This window comes from Rousettus aegyptiacus, unplaced genomic scaffold, assembly GCF_014176215.1.
Source record: "Rousettus aegyptiacus isolate mRouAeg1 unplaced genomic scaffold, mRouAeg1.p scaffold_m13_p_6, whole genome shotgun sequence".
Lineage (NCBI taxonomy): Eukaryota > Metazoa > Chordata > Mammalia > Chiroptera > Pteropodidae > Rousettus > Rousettus aegyptiacus.
In genome coordinates, this window is record NW_023416309.1 from 11697338 (window position 1) to 11722488 (window position 25151).

A 25151-nucleotide genomic window follows, 5' to 3' on the forward strand; every position below is an offset into this window, starting at 1 on the left:
GCCGCTGCCTCAGAAAGGACAGAAGCCAACTTGAGATTCTGATGCTGTTATGAAAAATAGGTCTTCACACAGTGTGCTCAGCACAGCATCGGCAATTCACGGGGAGGAAATTGCTCTCTACTTAGGAGCTGAATCCAGGCATACACATACCTCCCAGAACATACATATGTATATATACACAGAGATGGAAAGCATATATACACACCTGCATAGGAACAAACATATGTCTGTATATACTGTGAGCAGGCAAGAACCAGCCTTTTTAACATCAATTTATTAATTCAGCAAGGAGCTCATTTGGCCTCTATCTGCAAGAAAAGTACCAGTGCATATCTCTGAAAACAGACAAAAGGAAATTGCCTGCCATTCAAGAGAAGCATACAGTTTGATATGAAACCAGGAACACAGAGAAATTCTCTGGTTCACTTGAAGGCTCATGGCATAAATAGAACACTTAACTGGAAGCCTCTGGGTTCTGGTGTGAGTCTGTATCCATGAGACTATGGGGGCCTAAGGAAACTACATTCTCTTCCAGTTCTTTCACCCATAAAATGAGATCACAGGCCAGGTGTTTTCTGAAGTCCCTGGTTTGGAAATCATGTCATTCTACACAAAGATAACAACTGAAGGTCCCCATGCTTTGTCAGAGTACTTCTGCCTGTTCTCAAATAATTAATGGATATTTTCAAGCTTTCTACAGTTAGTAAAGATGTTAGTCAATCACAGAAACATGTGCTAATACTATAATTGATTAGAATTTAATTTAGAGCTTTGAAGAACATTTCTGCTTAAGTTGCTAATGACTCAGAAAACTAGCTATTACCAGATTTTAAGGAGTCATTCCCATTTGCTTTCAAAGACAGGTGAGGATTTCAGTTTTCCCTACTACCACCATCCCCCACTGCCACCGCCGTCTCTACTTCAAAAGAACAGTCCTGCTTTCACCTGTTTTCTTCGGTGAGGCCTTCCTATGAGGCTTTGTTTGAACAGAGATGCATGGGGAAAATGTTTAGCTCACTCATCCAAGGTTAAGAAATCAGAGTGGAAGAATGTGGGCTCAGTGATCAGAAAAACAGGTAAAGCTCCAGCAATTACTAGCCTGGTGACTTAGGCAGCCCCAATTAACATCTTTAGGCCTGAGCTACTTCATCCTTCTATATTATAGGGTCATGTGAGGAGTCATAAATCTATATCCAAAGAAACTTAGAACAGTGGTGGACACATATAGAGCACTCCACCCAAATACGGTATTTAGTACACCTTCAGATTTCCTGTGACAATGTAGAACTCCCCATGTCAAAGACAATAACAGCAGTTGAAATATTGATCTAGTAAAATGCCTATATACATGAAGATGAGAAATGTACAATGGCAGGAACCTGAGATATTATAAACAGTTCATTTGTTATGCTTTGTTTGGTTTGGTGATATGGCTTTCTCTGGCATCTTTTTTTTAAAAAAAAAAAAAAGAAAGAAAAAAAAAAGAAAAAAAGAAAAAAGGAGGCCGAGAAAGAAATTATTCCATTTGGACAAAATTACAAAAGCTGAAATAACTAAAGGCAGTCATGAGCAATACGTCAAATCTGCCTCAATAAAGAAAACTGTTAACACTTTAATAGCTATGAAACAAATCACTCGATTAATTTCCCACGTGCTGAAACAGGTAACAATGCATTTATCTGCCAGCATTATACCCTCCATATCACATATTTCCACAACTGTTAGCAATTGTATTCAGCATAATGGAAAATAAGTTGTACCTCATGGATTGAGGGAAATAAAGTGGCCTGAGGTCTGCTGCCAGCTGAGCAACTTGATGGAAGAGGTTTCCTTTTTCTGCTTTGGTTCTGTTTGGTTTTTTCTCTTTCTTTCTTAATCATTTCCAATGTATGTGCAGAACACTCTAAGCCAACAAGTGAGGACAAACTAGGCCTCTAGGATTTGGGGGCCAGTGTTTTTAACACATAAGCTAGGATCCCACAAGAAATGTGGCTCCACAGAACCCCAGAGCAGTGATGGACCTCCAAGGGTTCACCAAGGGTCATCAAGTTCATTCCCCAGCCTCTGGCTTCACTGAAGGACCCAAATTCCTCCTGATAAGATAGTTGTCCATGTCCTTAAAAGTTTCCTTGTGTCTGAATCCAAGACCCAAAGCTAGATCTCGCCTACCTCACCAATGCTGTCATTAAGATGATACCATGGTCACCTCTACAGCCTCAACACAGACTTGGCTGGTACAGGAAAGGTCAGTAAACATCGTTCCCATGAATTCTACAGAGTTACATGGAGAGAACACACACCTGTCCCAGGTCACATTGTCCCATAAAGTTGCCTTCCTACTAACAATATCTCTGAGAGCTTTTGACCAAAGAACATCTCTCTCCCTTGGCTCCCCTTCAGGTGCAAGAAAGAAGGGTCTCCTCTGAAGCACTAGAGGAACACTACCCACCTGAGAAGTAGTAAATGCTCAACACTTTCCTCTTTCTTCTTTCTCAGCTCCAGACCTGCAGAGGCCCCATCTTATAAATGAACCATCTTCAAGAAAATGCCTAAAATCCACCCCAGGAACATCACCATCGGGCTGCACATGGTATGCTGTTTTATTGGTAAAAGAGCCACCTCTAACCCATCGACTGGATTATAGGAAGACCCAATTTATACCCAGTCCTGCTTCTTGTTTGGCTCACAGTATGTCCATGGATGAAGCCTTAGGGCGAGAGCCCTCCTGAATTCTAAACGCATAGGAGGACATCCGCCATGCTCAGAGAGTAACCAACGAGGTGAGACCACAGAAAAGGCAGCTTACCTTGGGCTTTATCACCTTCATGAATGCCCCTCTGACCAAAGCTTCCTCTCGTTCTTGTCTGGTCACTTTCTGGGCATCCAAAAACTTTAAGTTGGGCAGCTTGTGCAGAACAAAGCATCTGGGAGAGAATAGGCAGAAACCATTTAGGAATGTTAGGGTGACCACCTCAAAGATCCATGCAATTCGTCTGATATTCAGGAATTTAGTTAGATTGATGTCTTTGCCTAAACTATAAGCTTCTTGAAGGCAGGAACAATTTTTGTGCTGTTCACCCTCATGCTATCTTGGAAAGTAGAATTAGAATTCACTCAGTAAAATACCAGTTCATTTCTGTAACATGAACATTCCTTGAGCATCTACTATGTGCCAGCCCCTAGGTATACAGAGGTGATTACAACATGGTCTCTATATTTAAAGGGGTTTCAGTGTAATGGAGATGACAGACTTGCACAAAGAAATTAGAAATCAGCATAGCTATGTGCTAAGATTGAGGTTATACAGAAATTTTGGGAGCACAGAGAAAGAGACCTAATGTTACTCATCAAATGGCTAAAACCTAATGGCTGAAGGAAGATGAACAGAAACCGGAATTCTCAAGCAGGCTTCCAGGGACCAAATCCTAAAGCAAACCCAAGCACTTAATTTTTCCTTCGTGCTAATGTTACTTGGGATAAGCAGTATGCCTGTCTTTTCAGTGGACCCTTGGGTTCCAGGGCCAGCTCTCACATTCATAAGGTCATCTCACATCACAAACCGACCTCCATATGCTTGTCCAGGTTAAAGATTTAGCTGATCGTTCGAACACCAGAGATGACAACTCGGAGGCACCTAGTTATGAACTTTATATTATTCATTTCTAAAGTCAAAATACTCTAAAATTCTTTGGAGGTATATTTTTCCTCCCCAGCACTGTGACCCCCAACACCTGAAGTGCTGGAAATAATGACTCTCTACTTCTTGCTTCTTCCCCGGCCTTATTACAGTATTTCCTACTTCTTCCAGAGCCTCTCCTTTCCCCTCCAAATGCTCCTTAACCCTACCCGCAAATCAGAAAAATTCCACAAGAAGCTCAAATGACCTTTCTGTCCTCCAATAGATCTCCCACTAGCCTCAGTTAATGTCAGAGAAAACTTCCATCTTCTGCTTGTAGCAGCAAAGTCTTGATGACAACAGATTCTTTCAAATAAAGACAAGTACAGATGGAAACAATATGTCAGGAGTGACGCTCAAAGGAGTAAAGACACCCACTAAGTGTAGGGTGGGAAAAGATGAATATTCAGGTGAAGAAAACATCAGTATTAGAAAATCAGCCAATGTTTAATAATGAAATGAAAGATGTCTTCACAGGGCTGGCAGGAACCACGATGACAACAGACAGCACATTGTCATTTTGCCCCACTTTGGATCACAGCCCTGAAATCAAAGGAGAGAGAGAGAGAGGTGCTGGCTTTTAAGCTAGTTAAAAATTTTAGATGACAAAGAGCTGCTGTTTTTCAGAGCACTCTTCTTATACAATCAAAGAAACAGCCCATGAAATAAGCTGCCAGTCACCCTGAAACTAGGGGTGACTTGACTCCCATCCTGACAGTCAGCCTGGGGTTTCCAGGGAGTTGCTGCTTAGAGAGATCTCAGGGACACTAGGAAAGCTTGCCCCAAGTCGTCGGTCCTGAGACTCAGCCCAGGGTCAGAAGTCCCTCCCTTAGAGATGTCTTCTTTCACTTGTATATTCACTCATCCAAGAAATAATTATTGAGCAGCTACCACCTGCAAGGAACTGTGCCAGGTGCTGAGGATAAGGTGATGCACAGAACAAACAAGGACCCTGCTCTCAAGAGCTTATATACTAGTGCAGTGATTCTCAAACTTGAGTGGGCATCAACATCCCCTGGAGGGCTTGTTGAAACATAGGTACAGGGCCCATCACCAGAGTTTCTGATCTAGAGCAGGGACTGTAATTTACATTTCTAATAAGTTCCTAAGTGAGGCTGATGCTTTTGGTCCTTCTGAGAACCACTGTCCAAGTGAAAATAATATCACAAGAAACAGTAGTTCGGGAATGATGAGGTTGATAAGGCAGCGAAGATTCTCCTCAATTCTGCTAATGGTCTGCCCTGCCTTGTACACAGTGCTCAGACCACAGGCACACATACCAGATCTTCCTGCCCCTTCGTGGTTTGGAACTGGCTCTAAACATTAATGCCAAGTGATAAGTCCATGGGCTTTCTGCCTGCCTGTCCCATCCCAGTCTCAGAAGATCTATTTCCTTTGTTCTAGGTCATGTCAGGGTGTCAAAAGCTGCAGCTTCAATCCTGCGTATAATACAAGCTTGCCATAAAAATACAAGAGAGGATTCCCAAAGCCACAAGACGAAGGCTTTTATAATATCAATTCAACCCTTGTAAATTTAATCCAAGGTTATTTGTTGCACAAAAATCGCTTTACCATGATGTATTACTTAGTTACTGAGGTTATCACAGCCGTATCCTAAAGTTGCATAGTACATAAAACATTTCAGTTAACAATGCAGGAAGGTTAACTCCCCCAGATAACCTGCAATCACAAGGGCTAGTCCACATGACATGCCTCTGTCAGCTTCTACGAGCTATTGATGGTTCAATCAGTTTGTTTTGAAGGTAAAGTACAACAAAAGGGCAGTAAACTTATTCAGACTGTCAACAGGGGCTATCGGGAATGGGGCTTGCAGGTAAGTAATTCTGGGTGTTTTAAGGCTATTATCAAACAGCAATGGCTGAAGGAAGAGACAGCTACTAATAACACAGAAGGCAGCCATCATAAACCACTTTATGGCAGAAACCCCCGTCTATAAATCCTGTGACATCCGGAGACAGCTTCAGATTTATAAAACTGCTTGTTAAGCCAGGACACTGCTTAATGAAAAGAGATCCATCTAAGTTCTAAGTCTCCCATCCCTAGCTCCAGAGGGCAACTCCAATTTTCCTGACCTTCCCACTGTGGCTGGGCAAAAATAGTCCCAGGGCTAACGGGGAGAAGTCAGGGGCACTCTCGGCTGTGACATGGATGGTGAGGTTATGAAGAGGAGATCAGGGATCCTGGGAAGATGTTTAAAGACCTATTTGTCTCTGTCTGAAAGCAGATTCTCTAAAGGTGAGACCCACACACACAGCTTTTCAGGTTCTCTCTTCATATAGAATGCTCCCTTTTCTTAAAGAACTCTTTTAAGAAGACATCTAAAACTGGTAGGGGGAGAATAGTCACAGCAGAAAGGCTTTTTGTTTGTTTGTTTTGATCCAAAATCAATTTCCTCTGCCCAAATCCTGAAACTGTGGCATTTTTCACCTAGACTTCAAAGGAGGAGGAGAATGTTCTTCCCTCCTGCCCACAACTGCTACCTGAGGGGAACTGGCTGCTTGCCTGTAACACTGCACGACACAGAAGCGCCAAGATGGATCTCCATTGTCTGCTCCTAGGGTTGGCTGCCATGTTTCTTTCTCTTAGGAGACTACTCAAGAAATACTAAATTTCTAGATTCTGAGGGAACTGGAAGTGGGATCACTGGAGCGTTTTTTACTTCCTTCCATTTATGGCAGTCTATGCTTTTTTGTATTAGTTCTTGCTGCCCGCTTGCTCCCATACATGGGAGATACGGAGAGATGGTGCAAGCTATTGATACTCTACTGGGGGCCCCTGAAGAAAGCAACAGTGACCCATGAACTGTTCTCAATCTTTCACAAAGATTAACACAATAGAGTGAACGAGCCAACAAAATATCAAGCTTCTTTGCTTTTGATTGGATGACATCAACCCTGTTTGGTAACACAAGTTACCTTATGCTCATTAAGAGCACTGATCAACAGTTAAATATATCTGACTTACTTTTAAAAGTTAGCAATGGCTTAAATGCAGTTTATTGAAGAGATAAAGCTTTAAAGCATGGGGAAGAAAATTTAAAAAGAGGGAAGGACTTCATAACAAAAGACTTGAAGACTAACAGGGCACGGGAAAGAGCCCAGACTCTGCATTCATCTTGCAGTGCAATTTTGGTTTTGTTTCTATCACCCTCTCAAGCGTCAGTTTCTCCATCTGTGCAATGAAGGGAAAGGACTAAATGACGCCTAAGCCTTTTTTTGTTAAGCTTTAGTTTGCTTGAAGTCTGTGTGTCTCAAAGTTAATTTATAAAAAATACATACATATCTTCCTTTCTTATTACTCCAATTTCCTTATAATACCACCCCCTCACAACCTCCAGGTAAAAGAAGACTATATGAAAAAAAGTCAATAAAGACCAAAGAGTAATGAACAAACACTGTGAGTGAAATAACTCCAGATGCTCAGAGAGATGACAATGATTTCACTCTAATGAGCTGAGGTGAGCTCACCTACAGCATTAATGAATGCCTGACAACTGGCAAAGGCCAGCTGATTTTCCTCACAGTTGACCGGCAGTATGTTTGATGTCTCTGTGCAAACAATACACCCACAGGACAGACCAAGGCCCTCTACAGAGGGTAACCGGCAATTACTCTGTGGGCTTCTGTCACTTTGATCTCTGGGTCGTGACCTTTGCTTTCTTGTGATCTTCAAAGCCCAGACTGTAGATTAGCTGGAGAATGCTAGCTGGGTTATGTAAGCCACAAGTTTTACAGCTCCTATTGGGCTGGGAAATGGTGGTAGCCCAGGATGGCCAACAGACGGCGGAGGGTCCCTCCCTCCTTCCCTTTGGCTGAGTGCTACAGACACTGGGCAGGCCCCAGGGCTGTTCCCATAGAGGGAACAAAGAAATAAATGGTGTCATGTTTTAAATAATTTAAAGTTGTGAGGCATACAGAGGGGCCTATTGGAGAAGAGGAAGGAAAGAGAGGCCAAGCAAAGATTGCAGTGGCAGTAAAGAATGAATGACAAGGGTTTAGTGACAAAAGTAGAGCTAAGAGACCATGAGACCAACTCTTTATTTGACAACTGATATCCAGCACTTGTGTACTGTTGACCTTCACTTTTTTTTCCTACAGTAAGAAGAAAGAAAATAATCGCAAAGGAAGACAAGAAATAGGCCATTCTGGGCACCCAAGTTTCCCAACCTTGATTCATTTTTTTGGCCAGTGTTGAAGTCCAGAGGAGGACCCAGGTGGTTGCTTAGAATGCTGGTGGTCTCCCAGGCAAAGCTCTGCCTCACCCACACTCTTCCTGCTCAAATCCCAAAGGCTGCTAGTTAGCACATTCACCTCCATTCAACATTCATCCCAAAATAGCAGCGCAGTGTATATACACAGCAAAGTATGGGCAGGTTTAAGCTCCTATAATAACATGGCAATGGACATTTCTCAGTCATGATCTATGACAAATGGTAGAGAGAACCTCCAGGCATGGTTTTGCTCCTGCCCCAGCAGGACCAGAGCACTGCTCAACAGCTTGGTAGTATGTTCATGTTCACATACAGATTTAATGAGCCTGTTTAACTGTGGAGATATGTGCCAAGAAAATCTAGGTGCATGGGGGGTAAGTGAGGAAGGACAAGTGGTGATGTGGCGAGGAGGGGAGGAAGGAATCTGCAGATACCTAGGCATCTGTGAAGCCATTTCCAATAACTCCATAAATCTAGTCACTTCCTATTTCTGGTCCAGTGGTTGGCCACAATGTGACGTAAAACTGGGCAGACCTCTCTGAAATCAACATCTCCCATGGAAACGAAACAACAGACATACTGGTTTTGATGTATGGCTGGGTGACATATTATAAATATTACATCACATAACCACAGAGGATGCCAATCAATAAGAAATTTTTTTAGACAGCACTAAATGAACCATGGGTTCTTGCTTCTGAATACACTTCTTTAAGGCTCCTACCATTGCTTAAATGATTAATAGAAGGCATATTGTCAGCAAACGTACTTAAAGTGAAAAACAGTAAACCATAGAAATATCATTCATTTTTTAAGCAATTTTCTAGTGAGAATGTCACATAAATTTACATAGAGGCCCTAGTATTATGCTCTGGGTAACAGCTATGAGACAGGCAGATCTCATGCTTTGTGCATGAAGAGACAGGAAAATAGTTGGCTAAAAGGGGGGGGGGGTGGCTGCATTGCTTTGTAGAAACCCTAATGTCACAGGACCTCTAGGTTCAAAAGTCTTATGAAATCCTAAAATTTCTCAGGTTCAAATGAACCCCAAACTCCAGGATGAACAAACCACAGAATAGAATTGATTCATATACACGTTTATCTCATCCAAATGCAAGTATAAGATAGCTTGTCAAAACAGAAATAAAAAGTAAAATGAACAAAAGTTTAGAATTACTAGAGAATAACCTACCATTTCACTCAATGATCAGATGCTACATAGTGAATGTATAACTGGATGGGCACATGTTAACTGTTCTCACCACTGTCCTCAGTTCCCATTTCTCTCCGAGTGCAAACATCTTGCCACTGTGGTGGGTGACTGCTGGATTTCCCATGACAATTTTGACTAGATATGATTTCGGTTGTGTGCAGCCTCTAGAATCCACCTCCTTGTGGCAATTTTGCCATATGTGCAACTAACAAACAGTCTTTCCCACCTCATCTTTCAATACCTCCCAGGGAAACAGATCTAGAGTGGGGAGCACAGGCTTGGAGGGTGCCCAGGCCAGCCTGTGAGATGGAACACTCCTCTAGAATCAAGCCCTCCCTGAAGAATCATGTCCCAATAACCAGCACTTGGATTGAATCTGAAGGACAGTCTCTTGTTTGTTACTGCATTTGTTGACATCCAAACAGGTCTGATTTCAAATAGGCAGTGGGCGTTCTGAGGTGCCCAAAGGGCCCTGCATCTCTCTGGAAGTACTGAGCTCCTGAAAGAAAAGGTAATTTAAAGCAGGCTCCAGCAAAGTTACCAAAGCCCTATTCCATGGCCAGCACTACTTAAGGTATTAATGAAGCTTCAAAGGGCAAGAAGATACAGTCCTTGCCTACTGAAAGCTATTCTCTGTATGGTGAAATACCTGAAGTAGCAAGAGAAGTAAATAAGATAAAAATACATAAAATAGTATGAGATGGTAAAGAAAGAACTATAACAGCTTGGGAGCAGAAGCTCTCGAAATATTAGTGCCAACAGGGATTTTCAATACTATGTAGTCCAGTACTTAATTGAGCATCAGAATCATCTATTGACTATTTTGTTGCATTTACCACTAAATGAATCAAAACACCTTGGATGATTCAGAAGTATAGCCTTGTTTAAGGGACACTGATGTAGACTGTCCTCCCATTTTAAAGGTCCCACTGGCAAACTGGTCTCCATATCAGGTCATCTGAATTGAACCCTTATACCTTGGGTCTTAATATTTTTGCTAATGTGACCAATCACAATAGCATAGAATTAACTTTTCCTTTTATGACCTCATAAAGCCCTCTTTCTATTTAAGACTGAATAAAATAAGATAGAAGTGGAAACTTTCCTCCCTCTACTTCTCTCAATCTAGAAAAAAAAAATTTTCCTACAGTTCGATCCCCATACAGAATCATGAATGAATAAACATGTATGTAGATGTATATGCATAAACACACATACATATATACACACATCACACATATATAAAATTTGTTGGGCTATTTTAAAGAATTAAACACAGAAATTAAAAAAAAAGTCAGAAAACAATGAGAATGTCTCAAACAATACTTGGTTTACTAAAAATGTTGATTCAGAAAACTTTCTTGAACTTGCTTGATCTTTTCAAGACATATCTTATAAATAAGTTGCTGCAAGAAGATAAAATATGCTTTAAGCCATCTCTTCATACCTAAAATTAAGCTGTTAAATGCTGGAAAGTTAATAAGAGTGAAGATGAAGCAAATTAAGTTCTATGATTAAGCAACTTAAAGATTTGATTTAGGAATTTGTAATTATTCACCTGCTGAACATTAACCATATTTCTCCTAATAGAACTCATATTCAAATAGATAGTATCACATTCCAGATGAAAATATTCATGATAGAGAAAGATTTAATACATTTTTAAAAATACGGTTAGAGCTTTATTCTAAGATGGTTTAAAAGCAGTCTAAGAGTCCTGTAAAATTAATCAAGTAACCTAGAAGATGAAGTTGAAGGTATAAAATTCTTCCTAGTAAAAAAAAATATAACTGAATTCCTGATGTAGCCTAACTTATATATACATATGTGTGTATGTCTTTTTAAATATACATAACTCATCGACCTTCAGTATTTCTTACATGTTTGCATTTATACAAAAAATGAATGCTCGCAACTATATCCTTTCTTGGGTTACCACAGATTTTTATGTGTCTCGACAGAACAAATTCCTTCTCTCAAACCATTATCCTCCTTCCTCAATTCCTCCAAATTTATTTTCCAGTAGCCTTACATGCCTTGTATTTCCTCGTTTCCTCACTTTCTCCTTCTCAAGTTGATTCATTAATGAGCATATATCATAATGGACAGAGAGGCGACACATATGAAAAGATTAAAAACATTTACCAAAAGAGCATACAGAATCCAGAATGAAGACGGAAAATAAAATGAATTTAGTAAAATGAGTAAGATAAGAAGACTCCCTAATAGACATGAATTTGGATCAGGTGTTTCAAAGCAAACAGTTTAGAAGTGGAGAGAAGAAAAGCATTTCTACTTGGAGCCCATCAAAGCACATGCTTGGTAGACACTAAGGTACAGCTTTTTGGAACAAAGTTATGGGCTTGTGGGACTTCCTCTTGGGACCATATATAAGCTCCCTAAATTTTGGTGGGAAGTGCTTTCTCTCTAACCAGTGACTCTGAGGCAGACCACAGGAAGAGCAGGGGTCAACAAAATATAACCCTTGGGTCAAATCTGGCCTGCTGCCTGTTTAAATAATTTTTTATTGGAATATAGCTATGCCTGTCCATTTACAAATTATTTATGGCTACTTCTGCACAGTAACAGCAGAGTTGAATAGTTACAACATATGACCATATGATTGACAAAGCCAAAAATACTACCTAGCCCTTTACAAAAAAGTGTCAACCCCTGACCTAGACCACTCAAACACTTTTTGTGTTTCTTGGCTCCAGTGATGTCAACAAAGGGAGACAATGGCTATAGGTTATCCAAAGGTGAAGGTTTAACATAATCATGAGGAGTCCACTGACATTTACCGAACATCTAATATACACCAAATAGTATATTATCCCCTCAAAAATGCTACTTTTCTCTTCTTTTACCATGCTCAAACTGTTGGATACTCACCTGTATCTCTTGTAGTCTTCCTCATCCTTTTCCAAGCTGACTAGTTCATTGGGACATGCCACATTACCCAGCAGGCTGAGATACTCCAGAGCTGGTGTCACTTCTGCCAGGTGATCGAGCAGACACTCCAAGTCAGTGATGTGACACAGGTTAAGGATCTTAGTCCAGGAAGAGAACAGGCTTAGCAAGGAGAATAGACCATAACTGATGGGAAAAGACTAGCAGCTGATGACTCCAGGATCTCTGACATGCCTGGCTTTTCACTTCTACTGTTGGATACAAAACCAGCTTTTCTCAGGCTAGGTAGGGCTAAGTTCAGATCACTTGAGAGAGAATTAATAAATTTAATTGTTTTATCACATTTTTCTTTCATTTATACTTCTGGTTTGTTTTGTTTTGGTTTGTTTAATTTTGTTTTTTAATGATGAAGGGTAGAGTCCATGTAGTAAAATATTTTACAATAAGCAAAACTTAATTTGTTAAGTATTTTATCAATAAAACTGATTTTTTTTTCTAGTAATAAAAGAAAAACATTATTTCCAAAGGCTTCATTATAAATACATCATATCTCCTTTGAGGGTTTATTTATCTGTAAAACATACAGAAATGGCATTAACACAAACACGGATTGGTCATCCTCTTATATCTTAGAGCCTGTGATGGAGCTAGGTATTGCTCAGTGGCTTCACTGGTGTCAAGAAAGTATTGTATTAGGAAGAAAGGAGAACAAAGCTAGGAGAAGACAAGCAGAGTAAATTAGGACAGTCAAGCCAGGTAGGTCGTCAAATGCATTTCCTGAGAATCTGATGTTAATCTAATATTCTATGAAGGAAAAAGCAGAAATGACCGAAGAAGGAAATGGTGGTGAAATTATTCCATGTTCCATACCCATAGTGGGATCCACTTCTATTCTAGGTAAACAGTGAGACTCCCTTCATCCCCCAAGCAAAATAAAGCAAGAATGATAGATTCAGGGAATCACAGGTACTGGGAAGGACTAGTCCATACATAATCTCCTGGCTTGAGTCACATACAGATGAGCAGAGCCCTAGGCAAGGTGATGTTTTGAAAGGACAGAACAGAGGCCATGACTACTAGGAACCTATAGATTAGAGTAGTGTCAGCAGACAAATGGGGTCCTCGATAGGGAATAAAAGAAGAGTATAGAGGTGCTAAAGATACAGGGGACAAGGCAGATCCACATGAGTTAAAGACTCGGGGTACAGTTTCCAAGAGTAAAGTACACTTGAACCTAGGAAAGGTAAAAATAAAAAATAAATAAATAATTTAAAAAGGCTGCCCTTACTCTGTCATGGTGTTACCTAACCATGGGATATAAGCTAGATTTTCTTGTACTTCATTGCAACTTATCAGAGAAGAATGAACTCCAAATCCAACCAATGTCTGAATACAGTTCCTAACAACTTTCCAAGGGGTAGCTCATTCTATCTCTAACCACTGGCCCAGTGTCACTGCTTGGGGTCACAAAAAAAATAAATCATCCTTTTCTTCCACATGATGACTCTTCAGATAGCTGGAGCTCAGGCATCTTCCTTAAATCTTATATTCCGTAAAGCAAATTCCTTCAAGAATTCTTAATACACATGTTCTGCCACCATTATATGCAGGAACAAGCACAACACTCTGGACGGAGCAAGACAGAGACAACAAGAGGGAGAGCACAAGAAAGAAGGGAAAAATAAAGGAGGTTCCAAGCACACACATTCACTATGGTTTCGATTTGCCAACATCATTCCCATTTCCCAAACAAAGACAAGACAGTGAACACTGTAATTATCAATCCTTCAAACCTTTAACAAATAATATGCAAGAATGACCACAAACAACCACTGCAATAAGGATGATGAGAATGGGGTCTCATGGATTAGAGAAAGAAGGTCTCAGCAAGGAGGTAAGGTTAGAAATTCAGGGACTGAGTGGCCAGGAGTCAAAACATTGATGTATTTCATCACTGAAGAAAACACACTTACTACCTTTTAAATTGAAGTTCAATTATCACAGTCTTTAAGAAAATCATTTAAATAAAACCAATTAAAATGACAGTGAATAATTTCAGGGAGAATGTGGCTTTTCCAGCAGGTTCTACCTTTGCATGCTTCACAGTCACTGCCACATTAAAAAAAAGAAGAAGAAGAGCCTGCCACTACTCTCTCTACTAGTGCTGCCTTTAGACCCTGACAGAGGCACCTTGGGGGCCAACAGTGTCATCCAGGTGGAGTAATCTATGCTGGGACTCAGTCCCAGTCCTCATTTCTCCCAGTCAGGGTTTGCTCCAGTCTACTACCTGACACATGGGACCCATCAAGTGCTACAAGGAGCACTAGCACTCACGCCTATCAGGTTGTACTGAAACTTCAAGGCCAGGCTCTAATTATAGGGCCAGATGATCACTCTTGCTGGCCAGCACAGTGTTTCTTTTGTGAGATGGCAAGAGAAAAGGCTATCAAAATGGTGCTGACGTATTGATTTGGGGTAATTCAAATTACTTAATACAGACGATGGCCCTACAGAACCTAGGGGAAGCTCTTTCTGCTATGGATAGAAAGTCCAACCAAAACTTACTTCTTTGTTAGGGACAAACTCCTTAAACCTTCACCTATTTTTGGCAAGATTTTCAAGCTGAAAAAACACTGGGCAACTGAGCTGGACTGAACTCCCAGTCATTTCTTAACATTTAGTGACTAGTGATGTGAAGCCTAGCATGTCACCATCCAGGAAATCTGAGTAAATCTTCATATGTAAATTTACCACAAAGCTAATAAAGCTTGTATGTGAGGGCTCCTTGCCTGTATGGGTCACTTCCAGGGCCCTGAGAAAGGCTCTAGTAACAGAGTCACATAGTCACAAATTTTTGTAAAATTTGCAAAAGTAGGTTATTTAACTCACAGTTGGTTAAGATCTCTGTATTTCTTCACTAGGACATTTTCCATCATATTTCCCTCTGAGTTGGATGACATGGAATGGTTATGAAATGCTAGAGACCTGGCTAAGAGGAACTTGTGAAAAAGTAGCATTTAATTAGGATTCAGGGGGATATATTTGTGTGGTTTGTAGTCATTTCTGTGTCTAGTTATTACAACAGTACCAGTAGAAATGGCTTCCAGTAATATTACTATCACCTATTATGCTGAAACAATATGTGAGGACAACATATAACTGATGATAAAATGGTTGAGTTTATCAATTCAAAGAACATTTAAGAACAAGTTGCTGCGTGTATACACATACAGGAACAACAAATAACTTTAAATGTCCAAAAATCTTATAGCTCATATATGAAAGAAATGTGTAAAAGTCTCTTCAATATTTAATAATTCTAAAAATTTAATCAATAATTTAATAGTGAACTTACCAATAATGAGTGATGAAACTGAAAAAAATCCCTAAACTATTTAAAGTAAAAATCAATTTTCAATTAGATAGAATTATATTTTATTCTCTCTATAGAAAATATTATAAAAGTTAATTATATAATAAAGTTTTAGGGAAAATTACAGGAAAAATTAGGGAAGAAGTTTTTATACAGGCATGTCTAATATAAAAAGATTAATTTTCTAAATATTTTAATATGTGGTATTTTTCAACTTAAAAAAATTTTAATCTTCTTCCATATATTTTTGTTCCAAGTAAGCATTCATCTTCGTACCTAATTTTACATACACATTTATGTAGTCTTTGCCTTTAAGAGGGCCTCCTCAAATTATGTCAGTTTCTTACTCCACAAAATCTGCATCTGCCCCTGAGCATAAGGCCATAGAGATGTAGATTCATTTGAATGTCCTGATCATTTCTTGGGCAAAGGGTCTGCAGGCTTCAAGAAGCTTCAGACATCCTGTGTCAATGAATCCAAGAAATTCTGGATTTCTGTAGCCTTGTAGTCTGCCTCATTTAGGGTACTGTGGCAGAAGCTATTCTATCTTCCTAAGCCTTTCAACTACCTGCTAAATGATCAATTAGGGTGAGCTGGGTGGTCTCCCCCAAATCCACACCAGGCAGGAATCACTAGCACCTACTTCATGGACTCCCTAGACCAGAACTTCATCATTATGTTGATACCACCACTGGAGGATGAAACATGAGAGAGAGTTTTAATTGGTTTCTTGGTCTCCTGGGTCGGCAAGGACTAGCACAGCCCTGTCTTGCATGATTGTGATCTCTGAGACAGAACTTGTCACATTCCTTTTTGTCAACTTGCATAGAAAATTAACCAGAGGCAATCGGAGGAGGGAATTTGGGGTCTCTGACCGACCAAGGCCATCGCAGTGGAGACACTGTCCCGGATTCTCCTAAGAGTTTTTTTTTTGTCTTTCCTTTTTCCATTTTTCTTTTTTTATTTGAAGCTATCTGGCACAGCTTCAATTCTATCCAGCTGGATTCTCAGCACACACCTGGTTTCCTTCATCAAGTCTTCTCTAGAGTACTTGTCATTTAGAATTTTTTCAGTGTTGTCTACAGAAAGTTGCCATTGCAGAGCCCAGCTGTCATGGCTAGGCTTGCCAAAGGAGATTTTCTGCTAGGGCCCAAGATCAAAGAAACATCTTGCCTTGAAAGTTTGGAGCAGGAGTCTCCTGGTGTCATGGCCAGTTGCACAGGTCCAAGGTGAGAATGGGCACATACCCTCCCTCTGTGCACAGCTCCAGGACAAAGGGCAGCATCTATAACCACTGGGAAGATTTCAATCAGAGCTTATCCTAATATCCAATTTTTGAATGCTAACTAAACAGTCCGCATGACATATTATCTCATTTTGATTTGCACACACATCAGAAATGTTATCACATCCAAATAACAATTAAGGAAACTGGGTCAAAGGTCACGCTGATATAAATGACAGTGTCTATATTCAAACCTAGAACCTAAGAAATGACATTTCTAGGGATACATGACTTGCCATTCCCTAACACAAAAGGAGAATCTTAAATACTAAGAAATGAAAATTCTTACATGCTTTTGTGGGAGATCATAAGGTACTGTCAGCCAGCTCTGCTCTGTAACTCAGTTATTTCCAATTTGGGCTTATTCTTTTCAATCATCTAGTCTTGGCTAACAGTAAAATGTACCAAGAAGTTGTAAAGTCTATAAGTGTTAAATTTATATATATATATATATATATATATATATATATATATATATACACACACACACACATACATATACACACACATGTGTATATATATACACACACAGACATGTACACATATATATATACATATATATATAAATTGCCATTTAATCTTTCAAAAAATACTCTGAAATGTATATTACCCGATTTATAAATAAAGAGACTGAGACCCCTAGTCCAGCTTTTTGACTCAGCACACTTGTCTCCTTACCACAGTCCAGCTGTATTACATGTCCTCCTGTTGGCATTATAATTCATACTATCTCTGCGCACATATACTAAAGCATACGGGGAGACAAAAAATGAAGAAATGAACTGTGATTTAAAATTAAGTCAGCTTATCACCCTCCCCCCACTCATCCCTTAAAGGGGAAAAATGGGTGAGAATTGTTTGATTGTGCAAAGGATAAATATCTATACTTTCCTGACATCTCAGTTGTTCCCTTATTTGGGATTGAGTATTCAGATATGATATGACTGAGACCATGACCAAGTATACACTCCTACTGGGGAAAAGCCGGGATAGTATATACATGCTCATGGGTGTACATGGCCCATCACCTCCAGGCCAGCCTAAATGAACCAAAGGAAGAAGTATGAGATAAGCTGTGACCCAAGAGATGAAGAGGTAACCTGGGAAGATCAGGCTTTAGTATAGGATACCAAAGCTGTGGGCTGAGCGAACATGGAACAAAGAACAGGTGGAACAAACATGGAAGGTCAACTAGGAGGTGTGCAGCTAGGAAGTGAGGCAGTGGTGAACTGGGAAGAAATTTACCAGATGCTGGGTTTGGGCTATGGAATGCCTTTCATGAGCTTTCTCCGCAGCTGAAAGCAGGGCCTTGTGGGGCCAGGCACAGGACGCTGACAGCATCTTAGTTCCTTTTCTTGTGCAGTGATTGCCATCTCCACTTTGGGCTTGAGTCTGGGGCTGGAAATTAGCACGCCTGGGTTTTAGACTGAGTTCCACTGACTATCTGTGACTTTGAAAAGTTCATGCTTTCCTCATTTTTTCATAAAAATAATTGTTCCCAATTGTACCCAACTCACAGAATGATATAACACTAAATTAAACAAGTCGAAGAAGTACTCTAATCTATACTCTGGACTTGGTTTTAATGTGGTCAATATGAGATCAAATAAGTTCACATAATGCCCCAGGATAATAATAATAGCAATAACGCTAACCCTTATATAGAACTTACTATGTTACTATAACTTAATAATATACATGAGATTTTTAGAGTAACTCTCACAACAACCTATGGGATGGGTACTATTATTGTCCCCATCTTGCAGAAGAAACCAAAACACAGAGAGGTTAAATAACTTGTCCAAGTTATACGGTAAATGGTAGAGCCAGGTACAAGCCCAATAAGTCTGGCTTCAAAGCCCATTGTTCTTAACTACTATGTGATAGTGCCTCCTGCTGAAAGATAAAAGAACCCACAATCCAAGTTCTCAGGTCTATAACATAGAGCATTGTACAAAAACATTTAACTGAGTAAAACTCAATTGGAAAACTCTAGATTTGCAAAGGAAATAAAATGTGTGTGTGGCGGGGTGAATAACTATTCTACCTATGCCAAAAAACAAAAAGTTAAAAACAAAACAAACTTCAAAAAAGAATTGAGGTGGAACCCCATCTGAGAGCAAGCTTCCTAGTATGTTGAAAATAAGATTTGATTTATAAGAGTTCATATTTGCCCTTTCTGAAGGTCAATAGTTAGTTGATTCTAGGTTTCTCTTTATCATAAATATGAAGTAAAATCTTGAGACAAAATACCAAGGCCTATGTGTTAGACCGTTAATAAAATGAGTCATTCCTCTGTATATTCGCACCTCATATAGTCCCCTCTCACATTTGTTCTACATTTGTATATGACTTGCTTTGGCCATAGGACAGCAATACACATGTCAGGAGGGCTTGAAAAGCACTTGTACATTAGGGCTTTGCTCTTAGATCTCAAGAGAGACCTATGCTAGCCAGTGAGAGACATTTAGTTCAACCAATAACCAGTTCCAACTCCAAACATATGAGCAAGGCCATCTTAGACCATGTAGCCCCAGCTGAGCCTCCAGATAACTGGCTGCATGAATGACCTAAGGCAAGACAGCAGAACTGCCAGCTGAGCCCTGCCCAAAGAGCTGACCCATAGTACTGTAAACAAATACATCTTTTTAAGCCACTGACTTTTGGGGCTAATTATTATGCAAGAAAGCTAAATAATAGAGCTCAAATATAAGCATTTCGTGGAGTAGCAATAGCAATATGGAACCCAGTAATTGCCAGAGAGCCTGGGGTATTTTCACAAGTAGGTTAAGAGAGTCAGTTACCTGAAAAAGTAGAGTCAAAGAATATTAGGTTAAAAGGACAACATAAAAATTAGTGTTGCTTTTACCTGCCCTCCATTCTATGATTTCTGTGTTAAGTATAAGGGGAAAGTAAGCCAATCTTCATGATCATATCAATAGCCCAGAGGAGAAAGAAGTCATGCAACATCCTGAGAGAGCCAACTATTACCTTTTGTACCAGCTGATAATGGAGTACCATACAACAACAAGTGACGGAACTGGCCAGCTTGACAGCTGCACAGTGCCTTCTGCTTCAGCCCCTCCCAGGCCATTATCATTACTCCCTCAGCATTACTGCTACTGATAGGAGAAGTTAAGGCATGAAACAGAGAAAAGACTCAACTAAAGACAATTTCTCCACACTGTAGAGCCAAGAGGCCTGCTAAGTTCTGGTGACAGCAATACTGAGAATAAAACCATTATCTAGTCCAACTTTTTTCTTTAAAAATGAGAAACGGGCTCTTGTAGGATGACTGTTCCAAGGCCACACAGCTAAACATGATTAAATTAACTTGTGAACACATGTTCGAGAACTCTAATACTCTACAGCAATGAGGGACACAGGATATGAGCATTGTGACCCAAGGGAAGAATCATATCATACAATTTCTAGTTTAATAATTCTTCTGTTCCTGACTGATTTAAGAGTATTGTCCAAATGATCACCTAAGATAGTCAAGGAAGCCATAAGATATATTGACTATAACAATTTTTTAAACAATGACTTATGAAACTTAGCTGACCAAAGGATTGGGGAGAGAAAAATCCATCGACATTTCATTATTATAAAGACTGATATGTATTTATAGGCCTTTCCTTCTACTTCTATTAAAGGCCAATTAATAATAATCATAAATAGCATATTTTATATAATAAAATATAAACTTATGACGAAGTATAAACAGCAGCTAATAAATGATTTTGCAAATCATTCTTAAATGCTTACATATGCATATATGTTAAACTTAACATATGTATCTGGTTTTATAACATACTCTAGGGAAAAATGCCCTGATCCCTTTTCTGTTTCTAACTTTCCATGTGATCGTGACCAAGTGATTCAACCACTCCAGGTCTCAAAAGTTCCATCAATAAACAAGATGATTGGATTTCAAGTCTGAAGCAATACAGTAGAACAGAAAAAACTTAGGATACAACCACAGTTGAAATTGAATTCAGGACCTAGGATCTTGTTAAATGTCTGGCTGTAGGCCTATACTTTACTTCTTACCCATCTAGGTAAAAGGAGTGACTACAGCCTTCTCACAGGGAATGTTAAGGATGAAAAATAATACACTTAAAGTTATTCAGCATATGCCTGATCCATAGGAATGCTCAATAAAGAACAGCTGATAATGATCCATCCCACATTTATTGAACCTCAATTCTGTGCCAGGCACTGTTCTAGACGTGAAGGATACATGAGTTAACAATACTGAAAGAGCTCCCTGCCTTGCCCAGCTGGCATTATGATGGCATGAAGATCCACAACTCTAATATGGAAGAACTACGTGCTATATGCTGCAGAAAGGTTCCGATTCCACTCTCAGCCTCACAATAGAATCCGGAGCAATTAGCCCCTCTTAGTCATATCCCAGGCTGGCTAGGTCCTCACCAACTTAAGAGACCATCCCATCACTCTGCTACCGTAAACACCATGAAAAGCAGAGCCAGGCCTGGGTTTCACACTTACCATGCACCTTAGTCCCTCCCATCTCCTCACAACTGTTCCCCAAGCCTGTAGCAGAGGCTTCCAGAAATCTCCGTGAAGGCCGTCTGTTTGGCCGCATTACCCGCTACTTCCCACCAGAGGTCGCCCTCCCACACAAGCCCAAGCAAATAGTACCTGGCTTAGCCTTCGTGGCAGCAGTGACATTATTTTCTTTCTCTATTTTTATCTATTAAAAAGATTTCTTCACAGCCATAACTTAGATCTCTACACTAAAATGGAGCAACAGGAAGATATAATGGTGCATTTCATTTATGAATGACCTATAATAAATTACTCTGAAGTGTCCCGAGTGCCAGAAGACAGAACGCTTTGTCTGCCCATGGACTGTATTTCACATACTTTAATTTAGCTGACACATAAAACTCATTTGACATTTCGCAGGTATTTGTGTGGGGCAAGGGAGGGGAGCTGGCAAGCATGAGGGGACCACTGCGGGGCTGGGCGGGGAGTGAGGGCAGTGGGCAGAGCCAAGGATATTTGGTTCTTGTTGAGGGTTAAGGTATGGAGCCTGGGTAACCCTGGCAACGTGAGGTCGTTCCCGAGCAGATTGTTGTCCAAGATGAGTTCCTCCAGGCTCCCGAACGCGCTCAGTCCTTCCAGTGACCTGCAATGACAAAGGCAACAGGAAAAATGATCCTGCACTAAATCAGGGAGGCCATTATGAGCAGAAATAAATATTTTAACCTTCCCTTTCAGGACTGGGAATAGTTTGGGCTTGGTGCCTGTCAGCAAAGTGAATGACAAGAATTAGTAGCGGGAGCCGGGGTAGGGGCGGCGGGGGAGAAGGGGCCGCTGGCACTCACCGCATCCTTCACGCATTGCCAACATGAAGGATGAGGGTCACTTAGTGAGTAGCCAGGATCCAAAACAAAGGGCTTCAGATACGGCCTGCAGGATAAATTTGTCAATGTCTTGTGCCTTCAGGCACCCAGCCTAGGCTGACCCTAACCTCCATTCCCAAGATAAATAACTCTGTCACAGTTCACCTTCATTCCCTGGACACAAATTTAAGTTGTCATCCATCATTCCTGCCCAGAAATATCATACCCCTCTTACAATAATAAATATAACTTCAAGTATCATTTCTTAGCGGTTCTCCTCCGCACAGTTGTAGGAAACAGCAAGGGAGGCTTCTTTTCTCTCCATTCACTGCCTTTGACTTTTTTTCCCCCCATTTTTTTCCTCCTTTACTAATCACTTAATTTGCTTCTGCCCAGTGTCCCTGTGGCTGCCCCAAACAGCAAGGCATCTGCAGAAGCACACAATCCCTCCAGTCTGAGAGGACTGTTTCTTTTTATTTTTGTTTTTGTTTTTGTTTGGGACAGGAGCTTGGGGGGATAGGGGTAGGGAAGCAATTGGAGGAATTTGTTTCAATGCTCCTGGCATAAGTTACTGTTTTAATTTACGGAAAGTGGATTTCTCACTTTATTTTTGAAAGAAGCGTTGAACACAGCAATGTAGATGTCGAGGCAGTAAATAAACAGGCATCTGAAAGAATTAGGTACCCGGCTCAGGAAAAAAAAAAAAGTATCAGAAAAGGAAAAATAACCTTTTTTACACACTAAGCCAAAAGTTTAACTCTTAATATGGGCTCAGTAGGGTTGGGGGCTAGAGGTGGTGAGGGGCAGTTGCGCGCATGTGCCTGCCCTGGCACACACAGACGTTAATTAAAGAAAGCTGCCGGGTAGAGGGACTTAAACAGACACATGTACTCCCAGCTCGTTCACCTGCCAGACCCAAGAGCCGTGCTGAGCTTGCACAGGCTGACAGCTGAGCTACGACGTCAACCAGAGGGAGGACTCGCATGGGATCTCCTGGCTATTCTACAAAATGTGACGAATAGGGGAGTCGTTGTCTACACTATTTATTCATTTATTGATAGCTTGTATATTGCGCGCGCGCGCGCACACACACACACAGCTGCTTGCATGTGCAAAACCTGCACATCTGGTGTAAGTGTAAACTTCAGCACCAGAGCTTTCTCGAGCCATCCATATCTCCCTTGGGGGGCCACTGCCAAGAGGACTCCAAAACATGGAGTCAATACTTTGGAGGCATAATGTACACTGGGAATAAGTAGTTAAACGCCCAGGCTCCACTGGGCCCAGAGCTCCACCAGCAAGTCCCATTTCTGCCTGATCCTCAGGGTGGTCACGCCCAGGGCCCAGCACCCAGACAGTGCCTCCTACAACCAACACTACCTGCTAAACAGCAGAAGAGCAACGCCGAACACATTCTGGGTTAAGGTCAGTAGAGTCATCATGTTTCATTTCCTCCTCATCATTTCTCTTCTTCCTCTCTCTCTTCTTCCTCACATTTCAGGGAGGAAACCACAACTTATACACGTGCAACCAGGGAGGTCTGGAATTTTACCTCAGCTCCACCATTTACTTGCAGTGTGAATTTGGGAACATCAGTAACCCATCAGAACATCCTTGTTCTGTGCTGATTTCAGCTCATAGAATCTTATGGAGAATAAGTAAAAGAAGACTAACACGTTAGTTTCTTTTTCATCCTCCTTTCTTTCACTAATTTTCCTCAAAGCCCTGACCTCTGGGGCACACGACGGTAGGATGCGTGGGGCGTGCAGATGAACAAATGTACAAAGGTATGCAGTCAGTCCTGCCTCTGCAGGGAGACTTCAGCCTTTCTTGAAGTTCCTTCCTCCACAGGGGTTAATGAGTGATGATCTGAAAATGCTTTTCAGAACTAGGCTCTGTTTACCACAAGGGGAGCTGAGGCCACCTCCCATCAGGGCGCCTTATGGATGGCTAATAAGTTCTTTGTGCATAAACATCAGTTGAGCTCTGGTCAGAGGCAGCATCCAAATACACATTGTTCCCGAGTTATGTTATGCAAATATAATACTCATATCATGAGAATCAGCAAATGCTTGGCAACTGGTAAGCAGAAGAAAACTCCCTTCCAAGAGTGCTTCAGGGGAGGCGTAAAACAAAATGACATAGCATGAAAAGGGACAAAGCAGGGAACACTAGAGGGAGTGCCCACAGAGACCGCCTTTCTCTCAGAGGCGGGCTCCAGGGCACAGCTCAATACTGGCTTCGAGTGTGAGACTTCAGAGGAGTTGGGAAGCTCAGGCTCTAATCCCCTGTCACCTGTCTGATTCTGAGATTCCTTTTGCCATGTAATGTTATTAGCTGCTCAGTTAAAAGAGAACCATGTTACGTGGGGAGTTGCTAATTAATAAATCCCTGTCTCCATGTTATCAGTGTTGTGTGCACTTGGTGATTTAATCAGCTAAATTCAGAGTTGAGGGATTGAGGACGGGAGGCAGAGAGCGTAGTGAAGAGTAAAACTGGAGAGGACAGGATTTCTGGGGCTCGACTGGCATACGGAGACCAATAAACAAACACCCGGAAGATGGTTTTATTTTTTACTTTTTAATAATTTTACTTTTGTTGTTGTAGCTGCTGCTGCTGTTTTCCTGGAAGGAGTAGGGTCAATAAATTATTTGAATCAATCTTCGAGTTCATACTCCCATATACAAGATGCCTGCAAATAGACATGTGCTGTTAAATAAAATGACAAGGCAAAAGGGCTTTAAGGTTCCACACAGATCTATGCTTTTTAATGGGATAGCTGTAGTAGCTACAAGGAAAAGATGACAAGACTGTAATTTCTCTGCTATAACATTGTGTACAGACAGCAAAATGCACCCCAGATCCATGAGCACTGGTGGAGGGGGTAGCTGTCATTTCAGGGTTCCTCACCAGCTTGGTTAGCAGTGGCAGCAGATGTGTGAGGGGTGAGCTGATAAGGTGAGGCAGGCTTATCTGCCATGGTCAAGGCTGGAAAGGGAGGGCAAGGCTTCAGCCACCACCTCAGCACAGTCTGTTGGAGGGAGGTCTGCCCAGTCAAGAGACACGAAGGGCAGGCACGAGGACCTGT

General features: G+C 40.9%; 1 protein-coding gene across 1 annotated transcript in view; it reads right to left on the reverse strand.

Moving 5' to 3' along the window:
* Positions 1–25151, reverse strand: part of LRMDA (leucine rich melanocyte differentiation associated) — a 977871-nt gene that overhangs the window by 411370 nt on the left and 541350 nt on the right. The window contains exons 3-5 of the mRNA XM_036222003.1: positions 21720–21846; positions 12013–12152; positions 2807–2924 (exon numbers count right to left, since the gene is read on the reverse strand). Of these exons, the coding sequence (XP_036077896.1) occupies positions 2807–2924; positions 12013–12152; positions 21720–21846 (385 nt within the window). The remainder of the gene's footprint in view (positions 1–2806; positions 2925–12012; positions 12153–21719; positions 21847–25151) is intronic.